This window comes from Sinohyriopsis cumingii, chromosome 1, assembly GCF_028554795.1.
Source record: "Sinohyriopsis cumingii isolate HCF-2022 chromosome 1, ASM2855479v2, whole genome shotgun sequence".
NCBI classification, from domain to species: Eukaryota; Metazoa; Mollusca; class Bivalvia; order Unionida; family Unionidae; genus Sinohyriopsis; species Sinohyriopsis cumingii.
Genome location: NC_142961.1, coordinates 184,271,497 through 184,297,352, shown reverse-complemented (window position 1 = coordinate 184,297,352; position 25,856 = coordinate 184,271,497). Strand labels below are relative to the sequence as shown.

Below are 25,856 nucleotides of genomic sequence, written 5' to 3'. Positions count from 1 at the left end.
ACTGTGACTAGAAAGTCTACATTATTTGGTGTCAGTGCTGAATTACATCTTTCTCCTTTTCTGTACTACTACCTTCTTTGATGTAATGTAAATGATGTTAATGTTACAGAGCCTGGAAGAAGGGTACAATCTCTGGATACATAAAAGTGGCATGTGGGGTTAAGGAATTAAATGTTTCATGTTATTTAAATCATGCTACTGACATATATGTGCCATCTAAAGAGGAGATACAAGTATTTTATCAATTGACATTTATGCTCTTTATTTAACACCAGATACATTTTCTCAAGAACAGAAATTATATGAAACTGCTAGAAAGCCTCATTTTCACCATGTACAGGTAACAGGTCAAGTTATTCACATGTATCTTAGACATGTATATAAATGATAAATTATTAAATCAAGCTACATAATAATGCCAAACACGACACACACACTCACACAAATAAGACATGGACATTGTCAACGGATTTTATTTTTAAAAAATATCATGAATATTTTAGCTGCCAATTGCTGGTCTTTTGTCCTATAATGTAAAACTCTTTCTATGACACAAACTGCCATCTCAGTCTCTGCTAATTAGATTATTATTATATTAAGTAAAAACTATCATGTCTTCTCGAAGATCCTAGAACATTCATGCTGCTTATTTTGCTTTTCACAAATATATCAATGCACATGAAGCAATTTATTTTGTATTGTATAGAAAAAAGCTTGTGAAAATATTCATCCACCACTGCACAATAATATTCACCTTATTTACTTTACAAAGAGATCATGAAAAAGGAAATATATTTATCCAATTCACATAGCACAACCAAGTTTGTAAAGTTCATTGATTTAATTTGGAGGCCAATGGTAACAGTCCAAACCATTATTATACAAGAAACCTAATTTGTAGTGCTTAGAAGTATCACACCATGATTGCCATTCACCTTTTCTTCAAGAAATGAAATTATCTTTGCTTTGATGTAGATAGAGATGTCAAAATTTTCAGAAATTTCTACCGGGTACCCATCAATCCTAATGATCAGCTACCCAGGTACCCAATCAATAAGAAATTGTATTACATGTGAACTTGAACAGATTTCTTGTAAGTTCACACATGCCAAGAGAGGTATAAGCGTAATTTACTACTAATATATGTGGCAAAAAGCTTAATCTGAGCATGAAAAGAACAATCTAAAAATTTTGTCACATATCGGCTAAATCCATGTGGGTTAGTAGTTAAAACAAAAGTATAAACACAAAAGAAATGGATAAATTATTTATGCACATTTTTTTCAGTAAATTAGGAAACTCCAATAATACTTGCCCCATCACATTAACTAACCTAACCCTAAAACTGCTTCGTCCTGAATCCAGCCCTGATAAAAAAAGATGCAAACTCGTCTTTTGTGTCTGTATCATATAAACTAGGGGCAATAACTCTTGCCCATTACCTCCTCTTCCCACCACAAGGCAGTTTTAGTTTCTAAGCTTAGTGATATACCAGTGAGGATGTGTGTGTAGCAGGGTATTTGAGAGAGTTTTCAAGTAATGTGATTAGGTATGTATTCTCGAAGAAATATAATTTACTTAAAATTGCTTTATCCTTCAAATATGTTCCATGATCACTTTGGCATGAGGAATGGAATTGAAACAAAGTAATTAAAAAAAATTTGGGATGAGTGAATTTACAAAACAGTTTGAACATAATACACCTCTCCCTCGATAATTCGCGCCTGGATAACTCGCGATCCTGCTTATAACGTGGTGTCCATCTTGGCTCCTGATTTTTTTCCAGAGAAAATATATTTAAAATCTTTAAAATATGCTGAACATGATAAGAATTGGTAAATTAAACCTTGATACATTGCTCGTTTTATCATCGAAAATGGTGATTAATGCCCGTAAAAATAGCATCCATATTTTGAAATTTGCAAGTTCTAAAAAAGAATTAATTTCAGAGATCTCGAAAAACATTTAATTACGTGTATTCGGAGGCCAATTTTTGATCTGGGATGCAGAAAATCACTGAGACGGGAGTCCTCCATACGCATGTAATTGGTGCGCGGGGAAAATTCAAAGATTTGCCAGTCCTGCTTCAGCCACCTGCTTTATGGGAAAATGTTTTGATCAGTTAGCTGTGCTGATATTTACAATGACAGAATTTAGTGACTGAAAGACTCCTTGATGTACACACATGTTGCCATTTTATAAGAGTACATAAAAAAAAGAACATGATGCAATAGCTAGGCGGCTAATTCAAAGGCTTTGACTGGTGGCCGGGTGAGAAAATGTACTGATATTTAGTGATTGAATACAGAGGCAGAAAGACCAAGTTTTAAAATCCTAGCGAAACCTCTGTTTAAAGATGTAATATATTATGTAAGTTTTTTATGATAAATAGTTGTGAGTATACTGTAAATAAACAGTCTAGTGAAATAGCGATCAATGAAAACTTCTGGTAAATGCTAACAGGTGGCAACAGAAAATGAAATAAACACCAATTAAACGTCTTCCTCTGTGAAAGCCATGTTCTAATCCTGTAATTCCGTTTCAGTGTAAACATTATAATCGCAACATATTCTGTTCATTGAAAACATGAAAAGAGTCAATCGACCATCACATCGAAACCCCTGAGTACATACTTTTGTGAGAACCTAATTACATGCCAGCTTTGTTTTGATCAACAACTTGGGGAAGTGTTTGTTGCATTATAAAATCGATTACAAGAGACCTGTGTTGTTGTATCACTTCGTATATGTCTTTTGTATCAAATAAAGCAAGGTCGGCACAAAGAAAAAATTCAAAGGCATGCAAATCGGAGCATAAGGTCTTGTGGTCACTACCATTATCAAAATTCATTTTATTTGACCAATCGAAAATGGTTTCACATTTTTTATGTACTTAACATCATTAAAGTATATATTATCAATCCATCATTCGTAAATGTGACCATGAAGAGTAAAGGAATCAAGCGAAAGGCGTACTCAGTGACTGAAAAGCTGTGCATTATAGATAGGGTTCATAATGGTGAAGCGAAAGCCAAAGTTTGCAATGAACTACAAATTTCTGAGTCGACACTTCGAGGTTGGCTTAAAGATGAGCAGAAACTTCAGGATTACATATATGTTGTTGATACAGATGATGGGAAAAAAAGAAAACGAGCACAGACTCCACAAGATACCGAATTAGATGGTGCTGTGTACACGTGGTTCACACAGCAACGTGAACAAGGTGTTCCCATCTCTGGAACAATTCTAAAGGCTCAAGCAGAGAAAATGGCAAAAATTATGGACAATGAATCACATTTTAGGGCAAGCCAAGGATGGCTTTGGAGATTTCAGCGCCGACATGAAATTAAACAGAATTCGTTGTTGGGAGAGATACGCTCAGCGAATCAGGAAGCTGCGTGTAATTATCCAAACCAGCCCAGAGAGATAATCATCAGTAAACAATACGCAGAAGATCAAATTTACAACTGTGATAAGGCTGGTCTTTGCTACAGAATGATGCCAGACAAAACTCTTGCTTCCAAAGATGACCCGCACAAAAAGGAGGGCTTCAAGCTCAACAAAGAGAGATTAACACTTTTGTTTTGTGTGAACAAAACTGGTACACACAAGATTAAACCGTTATGTATTGGCAAATACAAGTCCCCTCGTTGTTTCCGTCATATGAACATGGACAGTCTTCCATTTGTATACAGAAACAGTGGAAATGCGTGGATGACTGCGATCATATTTACGGAGTGGTTTTTCAAGATGTTTGTACCAGCCGTCAGAAACCACCAGCGATCCAGGGACATAGAGGAGAAAGCTATACTTTTATTGGATAATTGCCTAGCCCACCCCCCTGCTGATTCACTCATAACAAGTGATGGAAAGATCCGGGTGGAATACCTCCCAAAAAATACAACATCTATAATTCAGCCACTGGATCAAGGAATTATTAGCACTTTTAAACAGAATTACTGTCGGCTGTTAATACAGTCAATGCTGGACAGTGGAGAAAGTGTTACAACCTTTCTCAAAAGTGTGAATTTAAAAGAGGCTATATTCATGGGTGGTCAGGCTTGGAAAGCAATCACTCCTAAGACCATAGAGGGGTGCTGGATTAAGGGTCTTGGAGCTGCCTTCGACGTAAAGCAAAACAGTAACAGAGACAGCGACGATGTTAGTGACTTTGAAGGTTACAGTGAAACTGATGTCATTAATGCCGAGGCTGTTTGGGAGAAATTCATACAGACTCATAGTCCTGAGATGCGCATTTCTCTTGATGATATGGAGGAGTGGATTTGTGCTGACGACGATTGCCCCACAGCTGAATACATGTCAGATGAAGCAATAGTTAATTCAATAACGAACAAATTTGCAGCAGAAGACGATTCTAACGGGAGTACCACAAGTGTTGAAAGTGATGCAGATGCAGATGGAGATGTTGCACCACCTCCCCCCTCTGCACAAGAAGCAATCAAATATTTTGATATTGCCATAAGGTGGCTGGAGACCCAAACTCATGACTACGTAAAACTCATGCAGTTGAGAAATCTGAGGGATTTTGCTCGGCGGCAGAGAAACCAAGGAGTAACACAAAAAAAATTAACTGATTTTGTCAAAAAGTGAATTGATATTTGTCAAGCATGGCACAAATGGCAAGTATTAACTTGTTCTAATTTATGTTGTTTTAAATTTGTAGACTCATTAAATTCATGTTAGTACTGATTAACCCTTGTTTTTTGTTTTCCCTTTTACTTCTATCGCAATCAAATCTATCTATCGTTCGATCGAAAACAATTTCTCGAAAAGAGTCGATCTTTTGTATATAAAAAAGTGTCTAATTTGGATCAAACAATAAAACTAGAATGTATCCAATTCAACATAAAAATCAGTGACATAGTACACAATGTGTGAAGTGGTACATATGTTAAACGAACGGAAACATGGAATAATGTTTTCAATGATCGCCTCAATATACTGTAATTTATCCTGAAATTAATGTTGCTCTATAACTTAATAATAAAGAAAGTACACCGTTACGAAGAGATATTTATTCACAGTTAATCTCAGCAGGATTATAAGGTGAGTATTCAACACTATAATATGCCTACCCCCCCCCCTTATTTTTCCTTTATGTCATCGATCACTTTATTGGTTTTGGGCTTATTTTATAGGTCCCTCAATAACTCATGCCTCACTTATAGTGCGGTCAATATTTCTGGACCCCGATGTGCGTGAGTTATTGAGGGAGTGGTGTACATACACTGGCAAGCTGGTTATTTTGGTTTCTCCTTCGTTTATAATTAACAGAGTTTGCTTTTGTTTTCCGACAACAATCCAAGCCAGTTATCGTATGCGTTTAAACCTTGAAACTGGCTTAAAAGGGAAATTTGTCTTGCGACCAAGCACTTTGATGTTTTATTTCCTTGTACTCCATAACATTAGCATGATTACCATATCTGTATAAATGGTAATGGTTTTTATCATCAAAGCAAACTAAGACGAGTTTTCACAATATTACAATTATTTTCAAAACATTATTTCTAAAACGTCTTCTTTGAATTTTATACATCAATTGATTAGAAGGCAACAAAATGTTGAAGGTGTCCAAAGACTTATAAAACAAAATCAATTCTTATAATTTTGTGTCCCTACATAAGGTCAGAAAAATAATTTAGAAAATAAATGTAGGCGTCCTAAGACTTATAGTGTTCCATGATATATGATCATTTTGGTAATGTCAGATTTTAAAATATTTTTGTTTATTTCTGCATAAAAAAATTTGTTAGTAAAATCAGAGTTTGACTTAAAAGTGAGTATATATGGTATGTAACTCAACCTCATGAAAGAAAATAGATAGTCATATTACAATATACTTCAGATTACCTTTCGGTGAGGTGTCCTCTCCCACTACGGCATCTTTTACATTGGCATTACACATTGCAGCCTTTGCTTCTGCTGGTGCTAAGAAAGAAATTAATATCACTTACTAGCTTTTCTTCTAAATATATTATAGGCAAATTTAGTGACCAGATATATATGTCAAGGTTTCTTTTGTTGTGCATTTTTATAGTTGTTTAATAAATCTGCATCCACTGCATTACACAAGTATCTGGAAGAATGAGAATAAATAAGTCCTACAAGACCCATGACGATCCAGAAACACGGTTCTAATAGCTATTCCAACATGCTTTCATTTATTTCTATAAAATCACAAACATTGATAGGATACTTAAAATAGCATTACTGTAGTATCATCAATTTTCATGGGGGACCAATTTTTCGTGGTTTTAGTTGTTGCCCCAAACCCACGAATTTAAATCTCCAACGAAAAATGAGGCACATAGGATGATGACCCCCCCCAATGTTGTCTTACAGTGTTTCATTCCTAGAGAGCTACTAGTATCAAGGTCAATACTGTAATCTGATAACTAAATATTAGCTTTTTTATTTGTTTGTTTTATTTTTTATTTTTACCTTTTGAAACAAGAATTATAAATGATTTTATATGGTTTCAATGTATCTGAAAGCCATAATTTTACACTCACTTCCTTAAATCGATAAGTGCGGTAGGGATAGAGAGAAAACAGAGAAAAAGCATAAGGTATTCAAACAATAGCAATACTGAAAATGAAAGAAAATATAATACAAAATGACAGCATATGAAAATTAAATTTAATACTTATTCAAATCGATCCTTCATTCCAGCACAATTGTAGTTGAAACATTTAAATCCTTTTAAAAGCATTTTATCCGGCATGCATTTTTAATCCAAAAGAACAACAATCCTGCAAAATACTATAACTAATTTTTGAAACACTATTAGTAATGAAACACTATGTATATACACTAATTACAGCAGAGTATTAAAGCTAGCACTTCACATATTTTTGGACAAAGCCACTGTATCAACATCGTGTCAATAAAATCTCACGGTACTCACAAATGCTACTCAGGTAAATAGTCCCCAAATTGCTGAATTAAATAAGTCCAGCTTTCTCAAAACTAGTGAAAATTAGGTCCGATCTTTTACTCATTGTCACATAAGGTGCAATTATCCATTATCCATTCAGCGGGGGGGGGGGGGGTCTTAGTTGAATTTTACCATTTTACCACCTTAAGCCACTGTGTTAATGCCTTGATCGTCAGAAAGTACTGATGGTGCAGCTTGATGGACAGTGGTTTAAGTAAGAGATCATTCATATGTACTTTAATAACTGACTGGCCTAGTGTTGTTGGCTGTACACTAATAAACAATTGACCTAGTGATGTTAGCTGCATTGGCTTCCATCGATGTAAGAACTCAAACGAAAATGTGGCAAAAGTGATTAGTCTTGACAGATGTTTTATTTCTGCTCATTAAGATGGAAGTATTGTTTTAGTGTTGTTGGCTGTGTCGCTTCGACATGTTATTCACTTGGTCAAAAACATGGTGTAAGTTTTGAACTTGAGAGGTCTTTGATTTGTGCTCATACAGTTGTAGTATTGTTTTAAACATTAAAGTGAATGCCGTTTGCGTCAGCATAGTTTTATTCTTTTGTATTCTTTAATTTGGGTATTTTGAGGTTAAACCATAAAATTAAATACCTACTAATATGCAAATTTGGCAGGCCAAACCACAAATTATAGTACCCATGAAAATTACTTTTATTTACAGTATTTTCATCAGCCTATGCACAAGAGTACATCCAAGAGTATCACCATCTGCTACCTGTCGTTTTTCTTTTTTCAGTCATGGCTACTTAGACTGTAACTTTTGATCACCCAACTGCCAAGTCTTTTATATCATTAAGGGACAAATAACCTGTAAGTTTGGTGAAGACAAGTTTACAAAAATCAAGTCATCATACAAAAATGAAATTGCCCAACTTTGGTTCACGTCAGCTCCAAAATAAAATTACTTCTTTCACTCTTAAAGATGATATGTATACATGCATTGTTTAGTCGAGTAACATACAATAAAATCATCCAACCAGATATAAACCCATATTACGTCATCCGATGACAGTAACCATGTCATCTAACATTCATTCTAAATTTCAAGATGGCTCCCTTACGCTTTTTCAATAGGAAATGACCTCTTTTGAGACATAACAAACATAATAAAAGCAATATTTATAGATGTGTTTCAACATTACAAATCACAGATAAAGAAAAACAATTTCTGATGAAAACATACTCAACATTTTTATTGTCACAAAAATGAACTATGAGCACATTCTCAAAAGCACAAGATAAGAATTTGGGAATGAATGCAAACAAGTCTTGTAATGAACACTGACCAAGGATTTGGAATAATCAGCTCTTGTTATCTTAACAGACAAAGAACAACAACATGAAACAGAGGCTACAAGTTATAAGGTCTATTTAAACTGTATGAATAGATTATTTACTATTTCATTCCTTTTATAAGGAAAAGGATCATTAACTAAAATAAGGCATTCCTCTGTGTAACTTAACTTTAAATAAGAAAATGCATATGGCACAACCATCTTATAATATACTTCTGATTACCTTCAGCTGAGGTCTCCTGTACTATCAAGGCAGTTATTTCAGGATTGTACTCTATAGTCATTTCTCTTGTTGACACTAAAAAAAGAAATTAATTTAATTTACAACTTATTCTTACTGAAATGTTATAAGCAAATTTAGAGACTAGATATTTGTAAGGGGTATTTTACTGTGAATTTTGTATGGTTGTTTAATGCACTATATTCCCACTGTGCAAGTATCTGCAAGAATGGGGGGTCTATATGTACTTTACGAGTCAAGATGATCTAGAAACAACATTCTGATAGCCACACCAACTACATGTATGTAATGCAAGTAAACATGTTCTTGGCATCTGATGTCAACAAGCTGTAGAAATACAATTCATGGAGTCAATATGATGTATAGAAGACATGTTTAATATCAGAAATGTATTTATCATTTGTCATGTGACTTCAACATTAGTGCTGACCCTTGTTTTGTCAACGTTCTCTTTCCTTCAGTATTAAAAGTCTACATTATATATCCTCTAACACTTTCTTTTGGGTGTTATGATAATCATCAGCAGGAGAGAAATTAATAATATACTGAACTACATTCATACAATTTTAAATCATTAAAGGAAATGCTAATCTTTTATTTGTGGGATGTAAAGATGGTTCTCAAAGAATTCATTATTAAAGAAAATTCCCAAGTGTCTGGCATTTATGTTGAAATTTTAGCACTATATACAAAGCTGTAAGAAAAAGTTAAATATCTGCATTAAAAATGGAACTGAATGAAACTAGCAACATTAAAGATTACACATCAAGTCATCTTTGGACAAATGAAACAACATAAGGAAATGTCTCAATCAATGCAGATCTGTATAAAGTCAGACCTGTCTACATGATTCATCCATGGGAAATGGCAAATGTGGCCTTTGTAATTAGGTGACCTCAAAAGGAAAGCCTAACACACAAGCGTCATTCAAAACAAATTTATGTACTATGAACCAAATAGCATTATCATTATTATTAGTAGTTTATTATTATTAGTAGTTTATCATTATTATTATTATTTCACAGGAATATTTATTAGCAGTAATAGTATGCTACCTAGATACATGTAGTTTTAGCTATTTGGCAAAAAAAAAAAAAAAAAAAAACTCAATAAATTCCACACAAGGATACTGCCTCTTCACTTGGTATTTATTTTACATGCTAATCACAAGAGTCATTGTCTTCTCCCTTGTAGAGAAATAACTGAACATTTATCAGTACCAGACTCTGCTTGTCATTTATTGTCTCATACAAAAGCAATCTCATAGTTTAAATGCATCCCCATCAAATCAAGAAAACTGCAGCTATGTACATGAACTAATACACGTATATATATATGCACACATGTGCAAACATTTATCTCATTATCAGTTGAAATGGCTCCTAAATAAATTATTAATTTACAGCTTACATGTAATTGTGAAACACACAACTGACTTTTTGTTAGGGCAGTTGGAATAATTAGGCATGAAAACAGGTATTCACACATTAAGCAATTGACAGATTAGGCAGTTGCTCAAACTCACTGAGATTAAAAGACAGTCCGATTTGTTTGCTACCTTTCCCACTCATTTTTATACTTCATCATTTATATTAGTGTTTAGGGTCAGAGTCAACTACCAATCAGAAAGGTGAAATTCACTGATCCCATGCATTGGCAGCATACAGTAGTCAGCTACCAGAAGGCATAGCAAACGTAAATGATGCTACTGTTATGTATATTTAATTTAATTGTTTGTTTGTTAGGTTTTATTTTAAAACTATGTTTCATTACATGCTATTCTAATGTTACATTGTATGATGGCCTTGACCTTGTCCAAAATTGGGTTCATTTCTGCTTGACCTGATTGACAATTGTTTCTACTTAATACCTAATAAACAACTAATATATAGCTAAATTCTTCTCTCTATGTATGGGTTTAATACCAGGATCATTATTAACAGAAGAGGTAAATATGTTTATTTGGGTCAAAGTGTTTTGGAGTTTCCTAACTGAATTTTACATGATCTAGTTTACTGTGTTGTGTTAGATCATTAAGAAGGTTATTTTCCATTAGGTAATGGTCTTTTTATATAGAAAATACTAATTGTGACCTAAGTTCAAGCAGAGAATTATATAATCTTGTGATTGTGAGGATTGGGTCATTTGTGCTTTAACATCTAGCACTTTTAATTTGTATTATGTTGTGACCAGTGTTTTTATTTTCTTCAAATTATTGAATTCAAGTGATTATTTTCTTTGGAAATACAAAAGTGCTCTGATAAAATTCTTGGATAAAGATGTCCACTGGAATTTATACTGAATTCATGCATGGAATTTTATATTCCTTTTATTCAACAAAAGACTTGACACATCAACACTCCATAAGCTATTAAAAACACATCATCACCTTCAGTTTTGGATTTATTTGGGACTTGTGTTTTGTTTTATTCAGGACTCTAAATTGTTAGGACTTGTGTCTGTAATTCTTGGATTATTCTGGGATTTAATTTGCAATAATGTAAGTTCTTTTTTCTCATTTTCACTTTGTATTCTAGGGAAATAAATTATTTTTTAAATTTTACAAAGCTTGTTGTCTTTCAGTCTTTTCTGTTACTTATTTTACAAGCATAAGCTTGTAACATTACACTGAGTCATACCTGCATGAAATCGAAAGGAAAATGATTTATTCTTTATGTCTTTCATCTGCTCTCAGATGAGACGAAACTGCAGCACTGATGAAATATAACACGGTACTCACCATTTACACTTAACTGCATATATCTCACAATCCACATGTCAGGGTTCCAACAATCCCATGACATTAGCAATAAACCCCTTTCCCATGTTGTGGTACATAAGTATCATTATTTTAAATGAAAGTTACATACTGTTTTTGAAAGAACAAAATGATGCATAGTTCTCAACATATGATTTCAAGAATGACCAGAAACCTGGTGCTTTTGCAGCCACTTGGAGAAAATTTGATTCATCAAGAATAGGGCATATCTACGATGGTTTTGTTGTATCACATGATTATTGTATATACATATGCTCTCTGCTTGAAAATTAGGGCTTCGTCAGACACCTAAGAGTTTCACTGGATTACAGTTAGTGTAATCAAAACCTGAAATATTTAAACATCAATTCACATAATATGCCTTTATATATACAATGCTTTTCTCATCAATCAAAAGAAGTTTAATTTGCATATTTGGTGCATTCACTGCTGATACATTCCAGGGATGACGGAGGGCAAGTTGAAACCACTGCTTGTTTGAGAAACACATGGCTTCTGGCTGCCATAGACAGGTGACTGCTGCTAACATGACATTTATATAGGAAATTTGTCTGAGGGGAGGGGATCAGAATGGACGCTGTGACCAGATGACCACTCAATACAGGTGACTGTTCAGACAGGTTTGACTGTGTGTGTGTGTATATATATATATATATATATATATATATATATATATATATATATATATATATATGTATATATATATATATATATATATATATATATATATATATATATATATATATATATATATATATACACACACACATATAAAACAAAAAAATATATATGGAATTGGTTTTTTTTGTTGAAGGCTTTCATGACAGCAATTAAAAGCATGGCAATAATATCATTTCCTGTAATAATCAGCATTTGAATTACTACAAACCGGAACGACCACTGTGTGCTATCAGATATTACTACCCAGGTAGTAATAAGTGAACCACCAACAAAACTACATGCCCCCTCAAATGCAAGCATCTGCATAGTGTTCATGTCTTTGTCGGTAAACAGTTATGTTTTTAACTTCTTGAAAGCAAAAAAATATAACTCAGAAAGAAACACAGATGAAAATGAAGATGTACGGATGTTCACTGAAGACATTGGATTAACACCTGCCAAATGTAAGGCCTTCTATTCTGCACAGTAACTTGAGTAGGTACTTGACACAAAATGTTTTCCCTCCGTAAAAATCAGGACCTTGATGTGGTATGTGTATTCAATAACCTGTCTAAAGAATGTAATATGCTTTTTGCTCATCTAATAATGACCTTATTTAAAGAGGGTAACACAATTAGCTAAAAACTAATCTACCTTGAGGCCCTCATACAAAGGAATTCATTTATTTAAGCTGCATCTCTGAAGCCACTGGATATATTGGGTTTGGAAGAAGGAAATAGAGTGGGCATTTCTAATCTCTGCTGGAATACTATTCCAGAGCAGAGTTCCAGAGTATTGGAAACTTTTTTTAAATAACTCCTTATTTGGTTTGAGAATTTTATACTGTTTGGTAGACATGGATCGCAGGTGGGGAGTATTAAAAGGTAGCCTATACTGGAATAGTGATTGTAAATATTCAGGAGCACTATTCTGAGATATCCTGTACATTAATTTGGCTTCTCTCAAACAGATTCGGTCTTTAATAGGTAATATTTTTAACCTACCAGCTAAACTTTCCTTGCTTTCTTTCTGGATTGATATTAGCCCAAATGCTCTTTTTTGAAGATGTGCCAGCTTTGCTATGTTTTTATCATTTGAATTACCCCATACTGTACTACAGTAGTCCAAATAGGGTTGTATGTAACTGTTATAAAATAGTTTCCTGTGCCTTTCAGGGAGAAAATGTCTTATCCTACTGAGAAGCCATAAACTTGAATTGACGTTTTTACTGGTATGTTTGATATGTTCAGTCCATGATAGGTTATTATCTACCAGAACACCAAGTAGCCTATCATGACAGACTATTTGCAGATTTGTATCCTTCCATGTCAGACATAGTTCATCACTATCAAGATTTGTCCTTCTTTGCCATGTTGAGATAAGTAATATTTTAGTTTTACCAGTATTTACCACCATGCCATTACATGTGCACCAGTTTTCCAGTCTGTTTAGTGCATTCTGTAAAGAAATTTCGAGCTCATGCTTTGTGTTTTGGATGTCTGACAATGTTGTGTCATCTGCATAGAGATCTGTAGATGATATTGAGTCTCTTAGTAAAAGTGGTAGGTCATTAATAAATAAAATGAATAGTAGTGGACCTAGAATTGAGCCTTGTGGTACTCCATATCTAACTGTTTCAGGTTCAGACAGAACATTATTTATGTAAACATGTTGTGTTCTCTCATTTAAGTACGAAGTAAACCATCTAATTGTTCTTTCATCACACTGGTAGATTTTCAGTTTCTTCAAAAGGATTTCATGATCCACCATGTCAAAAGCTTTCCTGAAATCTACAAATACAGTTCCTATTATTCTACCTTGGTCAAGTGCTTGAAGCCATTTATCAGTTAGGGAGATCAAGGCAGTCTCACAGGAATGGTTCTGTCTAAAGCCTGATTGATTAGGGTGTAACAGCAAGTATTTGGTTAAATATGACATGAACGAGTCACATGCTATCAATGGATCAATTATAAAATTGGATGTGCACTTGAATAACTGGCTGAGACTGTGTGTGTGCTGTACTCAACAGAACATAAATGACCTATTGTCACCATACTCAACCCATAGCCAAGACTTTTTCAGCGAATCTGGAAAGCCCAAATTGTTTATTTTTATTTTTGGACCTGGAACATTTAAAGCCCTGCTGTGCAACTTGTTTTGTCACATATGAATTCCCTGTGAACCTTGTTTCTCGTCTTCAACCATCCTTAAACTCATAACCTTTAGAAAATATGGTAATTGAATAATATTGATGCTTAGTTTTAGCTATGGTTGAGTGAGAACAGTCAAATGTTTGATTGACAAAGTGCAAGTTTAGACTGGTGATCTGCATACTGCATACTCGGACCACCCACATGGGCTGATATCATTGCTTAAAATGTATCTTTCGTAATGTACTATATAACAATATAATATAATTATTATATAGTATATGTATGACTGATAGTTAAATTCAAAGGAACAACATGAGCCCCTGTGGGACCACCATAATTTTCAGGTCCTGATTAAAGTGTGACATTACAATAACATCTCACGCAGCAGTAATGACGTGATGCTAAATAAACTTTCAGCTGTTGAAGAACTGAAAATGCTATAAGACACCTTTTGCCATCAAAAATAAGGCTTCTTTTTTTTTCTCTAACAGACGCTGTGGTCACATATCACAGCCATGTTGACATTGTGCCATCCTGGTCTCCATTACAGCTACATTTAAAAATGAATATTGATATGGTGCAGACCAAGAGATAATGAGTCAACATGACAGATCCAATTACTTCAGGACTTGCATTGACAATACATTAAAAGGATTCCCATCTTGGCAATGTATTGTGTCTTTTGTCAAGTTAGTATATACAGGATGGGATGAGGTGAGTAATCATTCACTCCTGTTTTAAGTTCAACCTTTGGAATCATTTACTGTTGTTTTCTGATATGATCTGCGAGGAATCTTTACTTAAATATTCAGTGGAATTACAAAGTACTCATTGACGTTTTGGACTAAAACACTACTCTGGGATTATTGTTAATTCATTCAGAGACATTCTGGATTACATCAATGTGATACATCAACCAATTCAATATTATTGGAATTCATTTGGAATACTCTTTACCTTTGGAGTTGTGATAGAACATTTAGTGTGTATCTTTGGATTTTTAACTCAGCTTTAACAATTTGAGACATATCGCTATGATGTCTGCAGTGTCGCAGTTTATAGTGATCTCTAGCACTAGAACATCATGCATCAGGCATGTAGCATCATGTCCCACCTAGTCATATTAATCTAACACCAGGCCAATCAGTCCTAACACTAACCTCTTAATGCTGAGTGCCAAGCAAGGCAGCTGTTAGTACCATTTTTATATGTCTTTGATATGACGCAGCAGGGGTTCAAGCCAGCAATCTGAGGCAGATGCTCTAACCACTTAGGTCACAAGAGCAGTCATTAGGACATTTAGGATTATTTTGGATTTAATAAACAATACTTAAGTTTCTCTCAAATGTTCACTGTGTAACTTTGAGAAATTAATTGTAAATTTAATAAACTTTATGGTTTTGGCTACTTTCTGTTTCTAAATTTAAGACCACAGAGTCATAAAACAATTATATTATTAAGTGGACTAAATCACAAATAAACTTTTGAATCCATTAAAATCCATAATGCTTGACATTTTAAATCCATGATAAATTCATGAATTCAAGTACAGGTCACATCCCAATAAAAATTGTTCAGAATGATCCAATTCACAATGTCCCACAATATCTTAAATTCGATACATCTTATTAAAAACAATGAAAGTTAAGTCCACATTTTTGTTATTCACAAGTTCCTATAAACATCACTACCTAATGTCATCTGGTACAAAGTCCAGGAAGTCTTCCACATTCAAGTTTTGAAATCCTCCATCTTATGTTGTCAGTGTAAATCGCCATCATCCAGTCAAAAATATCATCCAACTAGGCTTACAAAGTTACAAACTCTACTATTCACTAAAACCTTTGAAAATATCAGTTGTGAATTAATTCTAACTTATGGTAATGGAAAATATAAATCAATCAAAGTTTCTGTTGCATCAAAAATAGTGTTTTACAGCAAAACATGAAATATAATAGAAGTACAGGTTGTTCAGACATGAAGGAAACTGGAAGCAATATACTTACTAGTAGACAATCACAGTAAACAACAGATACCTCACGTTATGTAATATTTAATTATTAAGTAATATTTTCAAATTATTACAATCCAGATAGCTGCAGCTACAAGCACTGTCTAATGAATATGTCATGAAACTGATCAACACAGTGTATACCATAAACAAATTTCTGAATGGGTATGAACAATTAAAATTATCTGAATTGACAGTATTTCTGTGTACTACAAACCTCTCTTGAATTACAAAATTACACCTGGATTTATCAAAGTTTTGTATATGTTGTAACATGACCACTACTTTGCAAGAATAAAAATTTCAGCATAAAAACCTGACCTATAAGCAAATATATAGGGTAGTTCATGTTAATTAAAAGAAGAACAGCAACTGTTACAACAGAAAACTGATTTAATTCTTAGATTAAGAAGGTTTATATCAACCTAGATATATTGTTTTCTATATCAAACCTTTTAGTATATTTAAATTTATTCCTTTTATTGGGAACTGGACCATTTCTTAGAAATAAATGATCTTACAAATCTTGAAAAATGCTTTGTTCAGTTTGCTGAACTTTGAAACTTTCTCACATAACTTTAATAAATATATCCTCAAAGCTACTTACAAAACGTGGTTTTCTGAATTTGAAAAAATTACTAATTGGATGCAATACTATGGAACAATACAGAAAACTTTTCCATATATTGTTTAGCATGGTTGGTTTAGTCTGATTTAGTAATTCGAAAATTATCAATATACTTACTGCATGATTTCCTTCTGATGTATTCCTTCTTCCTAAAACACACCAACACAATGGCTGTGAACACAATCAATACAACAGAGATAGTAATGGCTGCTGTTGTCCCATCAGGCATAGAACTGCTTTGATTTTGAGGCTGTATTTCTGAAAATTTAAATACAGTATCCAGTAAGAACAGCAGTGTTGACAGTAAAACGGACTGACAGGTTATTTATATATGATAGGTAGGTAGGCAACAGGTGGTAGGAAGATATAAAGTGCAGCATTTGCCTGATTTAATAAATAATTACATGCATAAAAAGAGAGATTTGCCAGTTCCAATAAATGACTGCATCAATACAATTCTACATATACCTAATATGTCATACTGATCTGCATGGTAACAGAGTTATGTCAAATCTCATCCAGAAAAGCTGCTGCCATCTCCTGCTTTATACCAGAGAGATCTATCTTTCTTGGTTACATTAAATAAACTGGATTTTTGATTGACTGAAGCAAATGTCTCCTGAAGTTAAAAACTCCTCTGTTTCTCTCTGTCAAGATCTCCTTGTCTACAAATCAAACTCTTTTAATAACAGAAAACAGATTGACATTTATAGAGACCATTCTAGTTGATTTACCTTGTCCATTACATCCTCCTCAATTAATCTTTCCATCACAAACAAATATACATTAGAAAAATCTGAAATCTATTACTGATGAATATTTCAATAACTTTTTTGAAGAGGTGTAAATAAGTATTTAGAACAGCTTGTTGTGCTATGTATTTAAGTGTGGATAAGTCACAATTGATTCTCTGACAAAGGTCAAATGGAGAAATGCTATGGGCAAGATTGCATTATCTTTAGCAAATGATCCAGTAGTTACAGATAAAGATATAAGTAAGTCTGGTAAAAGGTCAGCCAAAAATACTGTGCAATATGATGTCCCCCAGAAAATGCGTTTCTTGTCTTAGTTTTGTTTCTACCATTCCATCACTGCACATTATGAAATCCTTTTAAAGATACTAAAAATTTGCCAGTGACGAAAGTACAATCAGTTGGTTTACTTCATACTTAAGTGAGAGAACACAACATGTTTATATAAATAATGTTCTATATGAACATGGAACAATCGGATATGGAGTACTACAAGGATCAATTCTAGGTCAATTACTACTGTTACGTATATCTGATTTAATATATATATATTTTAATTTAATTGTTTGTTTGTCAATTTTAAATTTTTATTTTTCTTACATGCTATCGTAATGTAAATTTATTCACTAGAGATGATACGTTTTCAGAAAAATGTTTGACCTTGACTGTTAGTTTGTAAACAACATGTGTTGATCTAAATTCTGACCTGGATTCAGAATTAGTAAACAAAGTTCTATTTTATTTTAAAATGATTGGTTGTTGTCAAGGTCATGATGGGACTGTGTGGGTTAAGAAGTAAACACTTCTTTTATATTTTTATTTTGGGAATAAAATCATTGGTTTAATCAAGGCCATATACTGTGTATGTGCAATTCTGGTTTTTCCATAACTACGCATTTGTTAGTTACAAGTTATGTGTAGAGAGAGATTTCTCAGTTTTCGGGCTTTTACACTTGGTATCAAGTTGTTTTCTTTGTTGTAGCCAGATTTTGACTTAATTATCTTCAAATCATTTGGATTCCAAAAGGATTCATTCTTTATTCTCTGGAAATATTTTAAGAGTGCTTACACAGATTTTGGAAAGACACTGTTTACAAGTTTAATTTGGATTTCCAATACTGGAGTGCCATTATTTGTATTTCTACAAAAAACTGTAGATAAGCACAGTACTGACTACAGTATATATCGTCATCCATCTTGGATTTTACATCAGGATTCGAATTTTAAATTATTAGAACATTTATTCCTAGGACTTTTGCAATATAATTCATGGATTATTCTTAGATTATTTTTGGATTTGATTCTTGAAATGCGTAAGTTCTTCTCTTTTTTTTATCTTTTACAGAAAAATAAATTATTTGTTACATTTTAGAAACTTGCTGTTTTCACTTATTCTGCTTTACTGTTTACTCGAGCCTAAACAAATAACAAAGTAACTGGGCACTCGTCCTTGGTTATTTGTATTTTGGCTAAAATATTTCAGAAAACTTTGTGTTTTTGAAATTTGAATTCCCCATGTTTTTTAAATCTTTAATGAGATTGACAAGCTTTTTCTAAAATGGAATCAAAAGTGAAAATCTTTCTTTCAAATCCTACCCAGGAACAATTAGATCTTTTCAAAAAAGATGATTTGATTCAACTTGCCAGAAAATACGATCTTTCTGGAGTAAAGGCTTCCTAAAGGAAACAGGAAATAAGAAATATTTTGGTTCAGTATTTGGTAGAAAAGGGTTTTTTTCGGATAAAAGTGCTTTGGTTTCAGTTAGTATGTCTGTATCAGACTGACACAAAAATGAAGGAATTAGAATTAAAATACCAGATTGAATTGGAGTTGAGGCAGCTGGAGCTTCAGAAAGATAAAGAAGAAAAACAAATAATAATAATAATAATAATAATAATAATAATAATGACCTTATTTAAAGAGGGTAACACAATTAGCTAAAAACTAATCTACCTTGAGGCCCTCATACAAAGGAATTTATTTATTTAAGCTGCATCTCTGAAGCTAATGCAGTTACAGTTGGAGAAAGAGAACAAACAAATGAAATTACAAGCAGAAGAAAAAGAAAAAGAAAGACAAATGCAAGAAGAAAAACAAATTGCAGTTACAATATGAAAAAGAGGAGAGAGAAAAACAGGAAAGAGAGAAAGAAAAACAAATGCATTTGCAAGCAGAAGAAAAAAAGAAAGAAAGACAAATGCAATTACAAGAAAACAAATGCTGTTACAAGAAAAACAAATGTGATTAGATAAGGAAGAAAGAGAGAAAAAGAGGAAATATTAATGTAAAATGAAAGAAATGGAACTGGCAAGTGAAAAACAATTCATACTTCAAATTTAAATTTAAGTTTGGATCTTGCAAAGAACATTAGGTTAGTGATCCCTTTCAGAGAAAGAGAAGTAGACAAATATTTTATTCGTTTTGAAAATGTTGCTGAAAATTTGAAACAGCCAAGGCAGCACCGGACTTAGTTACTACAATGTGTATTCATTGGTAAAGCTAGTGATATTTATAATTCACTGTCAGTTCACAAAAGTGAGACTATGATGTGGTTAAAGAATGTATCCTAAGGGGTTATGAGTTAGTCCTGAAGCTTATCGGCAAAAACTCAGAAACTATAGAAAAGAAGCTGGACAAACTCATGTCGAATTTGCATGAGAAAAAGAGCAATTATTTGATAGATGGTGCTTAGCCAAGAAAGTTGAGCGAGATTATGAAAGTCTCAAACAACTTGTATTACCTGAAGATTTCAAAAACTGTCCATAGTGACATTAAGTCTTGTCTTGATGAACATCAGATTGAAATCTTGGAAAATGCTGCTCGTGCTGCTGATGAGTATTCTTCAACTCATAAAGTTCCTTTTGTAAATACGACTTCTACTCTATAGTCTTTTGGCAGAAAGGTATTTCAGCCTAATACAAGCCCCTCTAAACCTCAAACTGGCACAACTTCTAGAAATCAAACTTCAGAGAAGCTTTATTCAAGATCCTTGTCTCTTCCTATGTGTTCTTATTGCAAGAAAAAAGAACATGTAATTTCTGATTGCTACAAACTGAAAAATAGGCATCAGAATCAAGACAAACCTATTCCAAACGCTCTTATTTCTAAGAGGTCAAGGTCACAGTCATGTAATCAAAGCAAGACATTTGTTGGGTCTAACAAACCCCAGTCTGATCTGATTATGGAGAATTATGAACCATTCATATCGATGGGTTCTATATCACTCTTGGGTGATTCTGCCAATCCTATCCCTATTAAAAGTTTAAGGGACTTGGGAACTTCTCAGGTCTTTTATTGTCGGATACTTTGCCTTTTTCTGAGAAGTGTTCTTCTAATGAGAGTGTTCTTATTCAGGGAGTAGAGTGCAACTTTGTTAATGTTCCTCTCCATTGTGTAAAGTTGTTATCAGACTTAGTTTCAGGACCTGTGACAGTCAGAATGGTCTCTGTTTTACCCGTTCAGTGCATTCATTTATTACGAGGCAACGACCTAGCTGGAGACAAGGTTGTGGTTATTCCACTTGTAACTGACAAGCCTTGCTTGGATCAGAAAGTCGATCCAATTGAAAAAGAATTCCCTGATGTATTTACAGATTGTGCAGTTACCAGAGCTATGGCAAAGAAAGTTCTTGAGAATGATGTTGATAAGGGCAGTATTCCTTTAGCAGACAATGTATTGGTCAGGCTTTTGATGAGGTCACTTTCACTCCTTGTTTGGATCAATCAAAAGGTATTGATCACAGTGATCCTCTTTTAACGACTCACTCTCTTTATTCTAATCAGGGTGTTAAACGACAATCACTTGTTGTCGAAAAGGAAAAAGATCCTGTTTGTTTCAGAAGGCCATTAGTGAAACTGAAGCTAATGGAGTTCCTGTCTGCTATTTCATTAAAAATGGAATTCTTATGAGAAAATGGAGACCTCCCGAGGTACCTGCTGATGATGAATGGTCAGTGAACTATCAGATTCCAGTTCCAAAACCTTACAGACAGGAAATACTAAGTATGGCCCATGAAACTCAATTGGCTGATATTTAGGAATCAATAAAACTTATCACAAGATCTTAACTCATTTCTATTGGCCAAAAATCAAAAGTGATGTTGCCAAATACTGTAGATCTTGTCATACTTGTCAAATGGTAGGAAAACCAAATCAAAAAATACCCAAGGCTCATCTACAACCTATTCTTGCCTTTGACAAACCATTTAGTATAATTATGGTAGATTGTGTTGGTCCCCTACCTAAGACCAAGTCAGGTAACCAATACCTGTTGACCATTATGTATGCGTCAACAAGATTTCAAGAGGCAATTCCCTTGAGAAATATAAAATCTAAAATAAGAGTAAAAGCATTGATAAGGTCTTTTACTCAATTTGGCCTTTTGAACTCTATCCAATCAGGTCAAGGGTCAAATTGCAGGTCTGGAACTTTCCAGCCTATTGTGCTTGAATTTGACATTCAGCAATTCAAGTCAGAAGTGCATTTATGAATTGACAGAACTAAAATGGAGAGAGCTTTTGAGTTTTGTAATAGTGGAGTTCTGTTTCTCTTGCTCATTTTTCAAATCTTTTTCAGATTAGATATTACGGCCCATAAAAGGTTAGGAAGAAAATGAATGAGTGAAATTATATCATTAGTGCTCCTGGGATCTAAATAAATTACAGGAGTACCAGTATATTGAAAGAGATAGCCAAGTTAAACATGCAATTAATTAGTTGGACCTGTCCCAATCAGTGAAGATTTAAGTGAAGGAATATCATCAGATTCTACTGACACTGGAGTGACAAATCTTCAGAATTCAGAAATTATGAAAGATCTGGACCAGAAACTTTCACATTTGCAAGAGCAAGAAAGAAATGAACTTAAACAGTTATTATTTGAATATGAACACTTATTTCCAGATATTCATACAAGGACAAACAAAATTTACCATGACGATGAAATTATAAATTCTAAACCTGTCAAACAACACCCGTACAGGATGAACCCTCTCAAACAGGAAGGCTTGAAAAAGGAAATTCGATATTTGCTGGAGAATGATTTTATAGAGCCCAGTAAAAGTGACTGGAATTCACCATGAATACTTGTTCCAAACCAGATAAAACTTTCTGTATGTGAAATGATAATAGGAAAGTGAATAGTGTGACAAAAACAGATTCATTCCCATTACCAAGAATCAATGACTGTATTGATAAGATTGGGTATGCCAAGTATGTCACCAAATTTGACCTTCTGAAAGGATTTTGGCAGATTCCACTAACAGAAAGAGCAAAGGAAATTTCGGCATTCATGACTCCAGATGGACTTTATCAATATAAAGTAATGCCGTTTGTGATGAAAGGGTTGCCGAGTACATTTCAATGCCTCATGAATATGATCACCTCTGGTCTAGACAATTGTGATGCTTACATCGATGATGTCATCATCTACAATGACACCTTGAAAGAACATTTAGCAGCGATTCGGGAATTCTTTGACAGACTCACAGATGCATGTTTGACAATTATTTTATCCAACAGTGAGTTCTGCCATGCTAGTGTATCTTTTCTAGGACATATTGTGGGACATGGATAAGTTAAACCTATAGATGCTAAGTTCGAGGGTATCTCTGAATTTCCCATGTATAGAAATGTATTATTTCATATACACTTTTTGTAATTCATAAGATTACTTCGTATGTTTTTCTTAAAACTCATGTATTAATCTATGGTAAAAAGAAAGCTTTATCATATAAATCGGTTTTTTTATGGGGGAAGAGGTTACGTATATCTGATTTAATATATATATATTTTAATTTAATTGTTTGTTTGTCAGTTTTAAATTTTTATTTTTCTTACTTGCTATTGTAATGTAAATTTATTCACTAGAGATTTTACCTTTTCAGAAAATTGTTTAATCTTGACTGTCAGTTTATAAACAACAGGTTTTTGATCTAAATTCTGACCTGAATTCAGAATTAGTAAACATCTTCTTTTATGGGGGAAGATGTAAGGTATATCTGATGTGTAGAGAGAGATTTCTCAGTTTTTGGGCTTTTACACTTGGTATCAAGTTGTTTTCTTTGTTGTTGCCCGATTTTGGATTTCAAAAGGATTAATTCTTTATAAACTCTTTCTGTGTTACTGTTTATTTGAGCCTAAACATGTAACACTATTTATATTATTTATTAATGACCTGTCACTTTTTCTAGGGGACTCAATTTCATCAAATGATCTCTATGCAGATGACATAACATTGTCAGACACCCAAAACACAAAACGTGAACTTGAAATTTCTTTAAAGGATGCCCTAAACAAACTGGACAACTTGTGTACATGCAATGGCTTGGTGGTAAATACTGGGAAAACTAAAATATTACTTATCTCAACACTGCAAAAATGAACCAATCTTGATAGTGATGAACTATGTCTGACTTGGTGTTTTGGTTGATAATAAAATATCATAGACTAAACATATCAAACATGTCAGTAAAAAAGTTAAGTCAAGTTTATGGCTTCTCAGTAGGATAACACATTTTCTCCCAGAATGGCACAGAAAACTATTATAACAGTTACATACAACCCCATTTCGATTGCTGTAATACAGTATTGGGTAATTCAAATGACAAAAATATAGCAAAGTTAGTACATCCTCAAAGAAGAGCATTTGGGCTAATATCAATCCAAGAAGAAAGCAAGGAAAATTTAGCTGATAAGTTAAAAATATTGCCTATTAAAGACCTAATCTGTTTGAGAAAAGCCAAATTAATGTACATGATATCCAAAAATAGTGCTCCTGAATATTTACAATCACTGTTCCAGTATAGGCTACCTGGTAATACTCCCCACCTAGGAGCCATGTCTACCAAAGAGTAAAAAATTCCCAAACCAAATAAGGAATTATTCAAAATAAGTTTCCAATACTCTGTAACTTTGTTTTAGGATAGTAATCCAGTTGAAATTAGAAATACCCACTCTATTTCCTTCCTCCAAACCCATATATCCAATGGCTTCAATGATGTACTTCAATGAAAATGAAAACAACTGTGTTTGTATTCATTAACTGCATTATATTGACTATATGGTTTCACTATGAATGGGTTGAGTATCCATTTGGTGAAGGTAAAGAAAGTAAATATATTGTCTATGTCTGTTCATACCTGTGCATTTGTATCTAAATATCTTCCTTTGCATGAGGGCCTCAAGGTAGATTGGCTCTTCATCTGTGTTACTCTCTTTAAATAAAGTCATTATTGTTATTATTATTATTATTATTATTACCTGTGTGATTTGAACACAGACTGTCAACATCCCCCTTGAAACACCGTACTGATTTTCCATCAGCACAAACAGTATAGATTCCTGGAATGGGTCTTGATTCGAAATAGATGACACTGGTGTTGCCCTGAAAGGAGATACAAAATAAAGTGTAATGAAAGATACATAAAACTTGTTCCAGTTTGTGATTGTCTTTAGTATGGACCAGACAAGATGAAGCTAAATTTGCAAATATACCTACTAAGTAAATCCATATTAGAGTAGAGACTTGAGATCAACAGCACATGTTCTGATTCAGCAAATAAGATACGAAAACACAGAAAACCATTACACATACTACAGCTATCCAAAATGTGGAGTGGAGTGGGTGGGGTTAAAATAAATTTTAACAATGTAATACTTACCTGCCCCTACTGTCTTAATTACCATTTTCAGAAAGAATCACCCTCATTCAAATTTAAAAATTTCATCCTAAATCAGAAAATTCCAGAGCATACAGAACTATAGGAAACAAAGACCCAGTCTGAGCCCACAACATAGGCCCATAGGTATAACAAAGACCCAGTCTGAGCCCACATCATATTCAGTAGTTATGCTCTTTTCACTTGGACTCTGGTTACTTTTATGGGACATCAGAGTGGAGGTGCAAGTAAGAAATCTTGAAACAGCAACTGTTAGGTATTACAGTTATAAAATTAGTTTTACTCCTCCTCAAAAAAACTACATTAAAATGGGAGTAGTACAATGTCTATTGTCTTGCTCAATTTGTCAGGGTAGCTGGAAGCTGATGTCCTCAACTAAACGGGTATGAAAATGATGTTCATACACTTATGGTAGGGGTTTCCACTACAGTAACTGTAAGTTGGCTGTAGCTTTGGCCACTTTTTATGTCTCATCTATTGGGCAAGGAAAAACTGCCTTCACTTTGTAGTAGAAGGATAAAGTAGTACATAACCAGCAATGTGTAGCTTTCATGACATCCTATCATAAATGACCCTGACAGGTCCATGAAGCAGCAATAGCCTGACTTCAATTCTCACAAAGGAAAGGTCCCTGTCACTGGTGGACTGTTAAGTATCTTGATAGTGAAAACAATCCATT

General features: G+C 33.6%; 1 protein-coding gene across 1 annotated transcript in view; it reads right to left on the bottom strand.

Annotated features, from left to right (window-relative positions):
• LOC149808519 (uncharacterized) overlaps positions 1–25,856 on the bottom strand; it is a 99,263-nt gene that overhangs the window by 8,754 nt on the left and 64,653 nt on the right. The window contains exons 5-8 of the mRNA XM_089978388.1: positions 24,759–24,882; positions 16,865–17,005; positions 8,499–8,573; positions 5,871–5,948 (exon numbers count right to left, since the gene is read on the bottom strand). Coding sequence (XP_089834514.1) covers positions 5,871–5,948; positions 8,499–8,573; positions 16,865–17,005; positions 24,759–24,882 — 418 coding nt within the window. The remainder of the gene's footprint in view (positions 1–5,870; positions 5,949–8,498; positions 8,574–16,864; positions 17,006–24,758; positions 24,883–25,856) is intronic.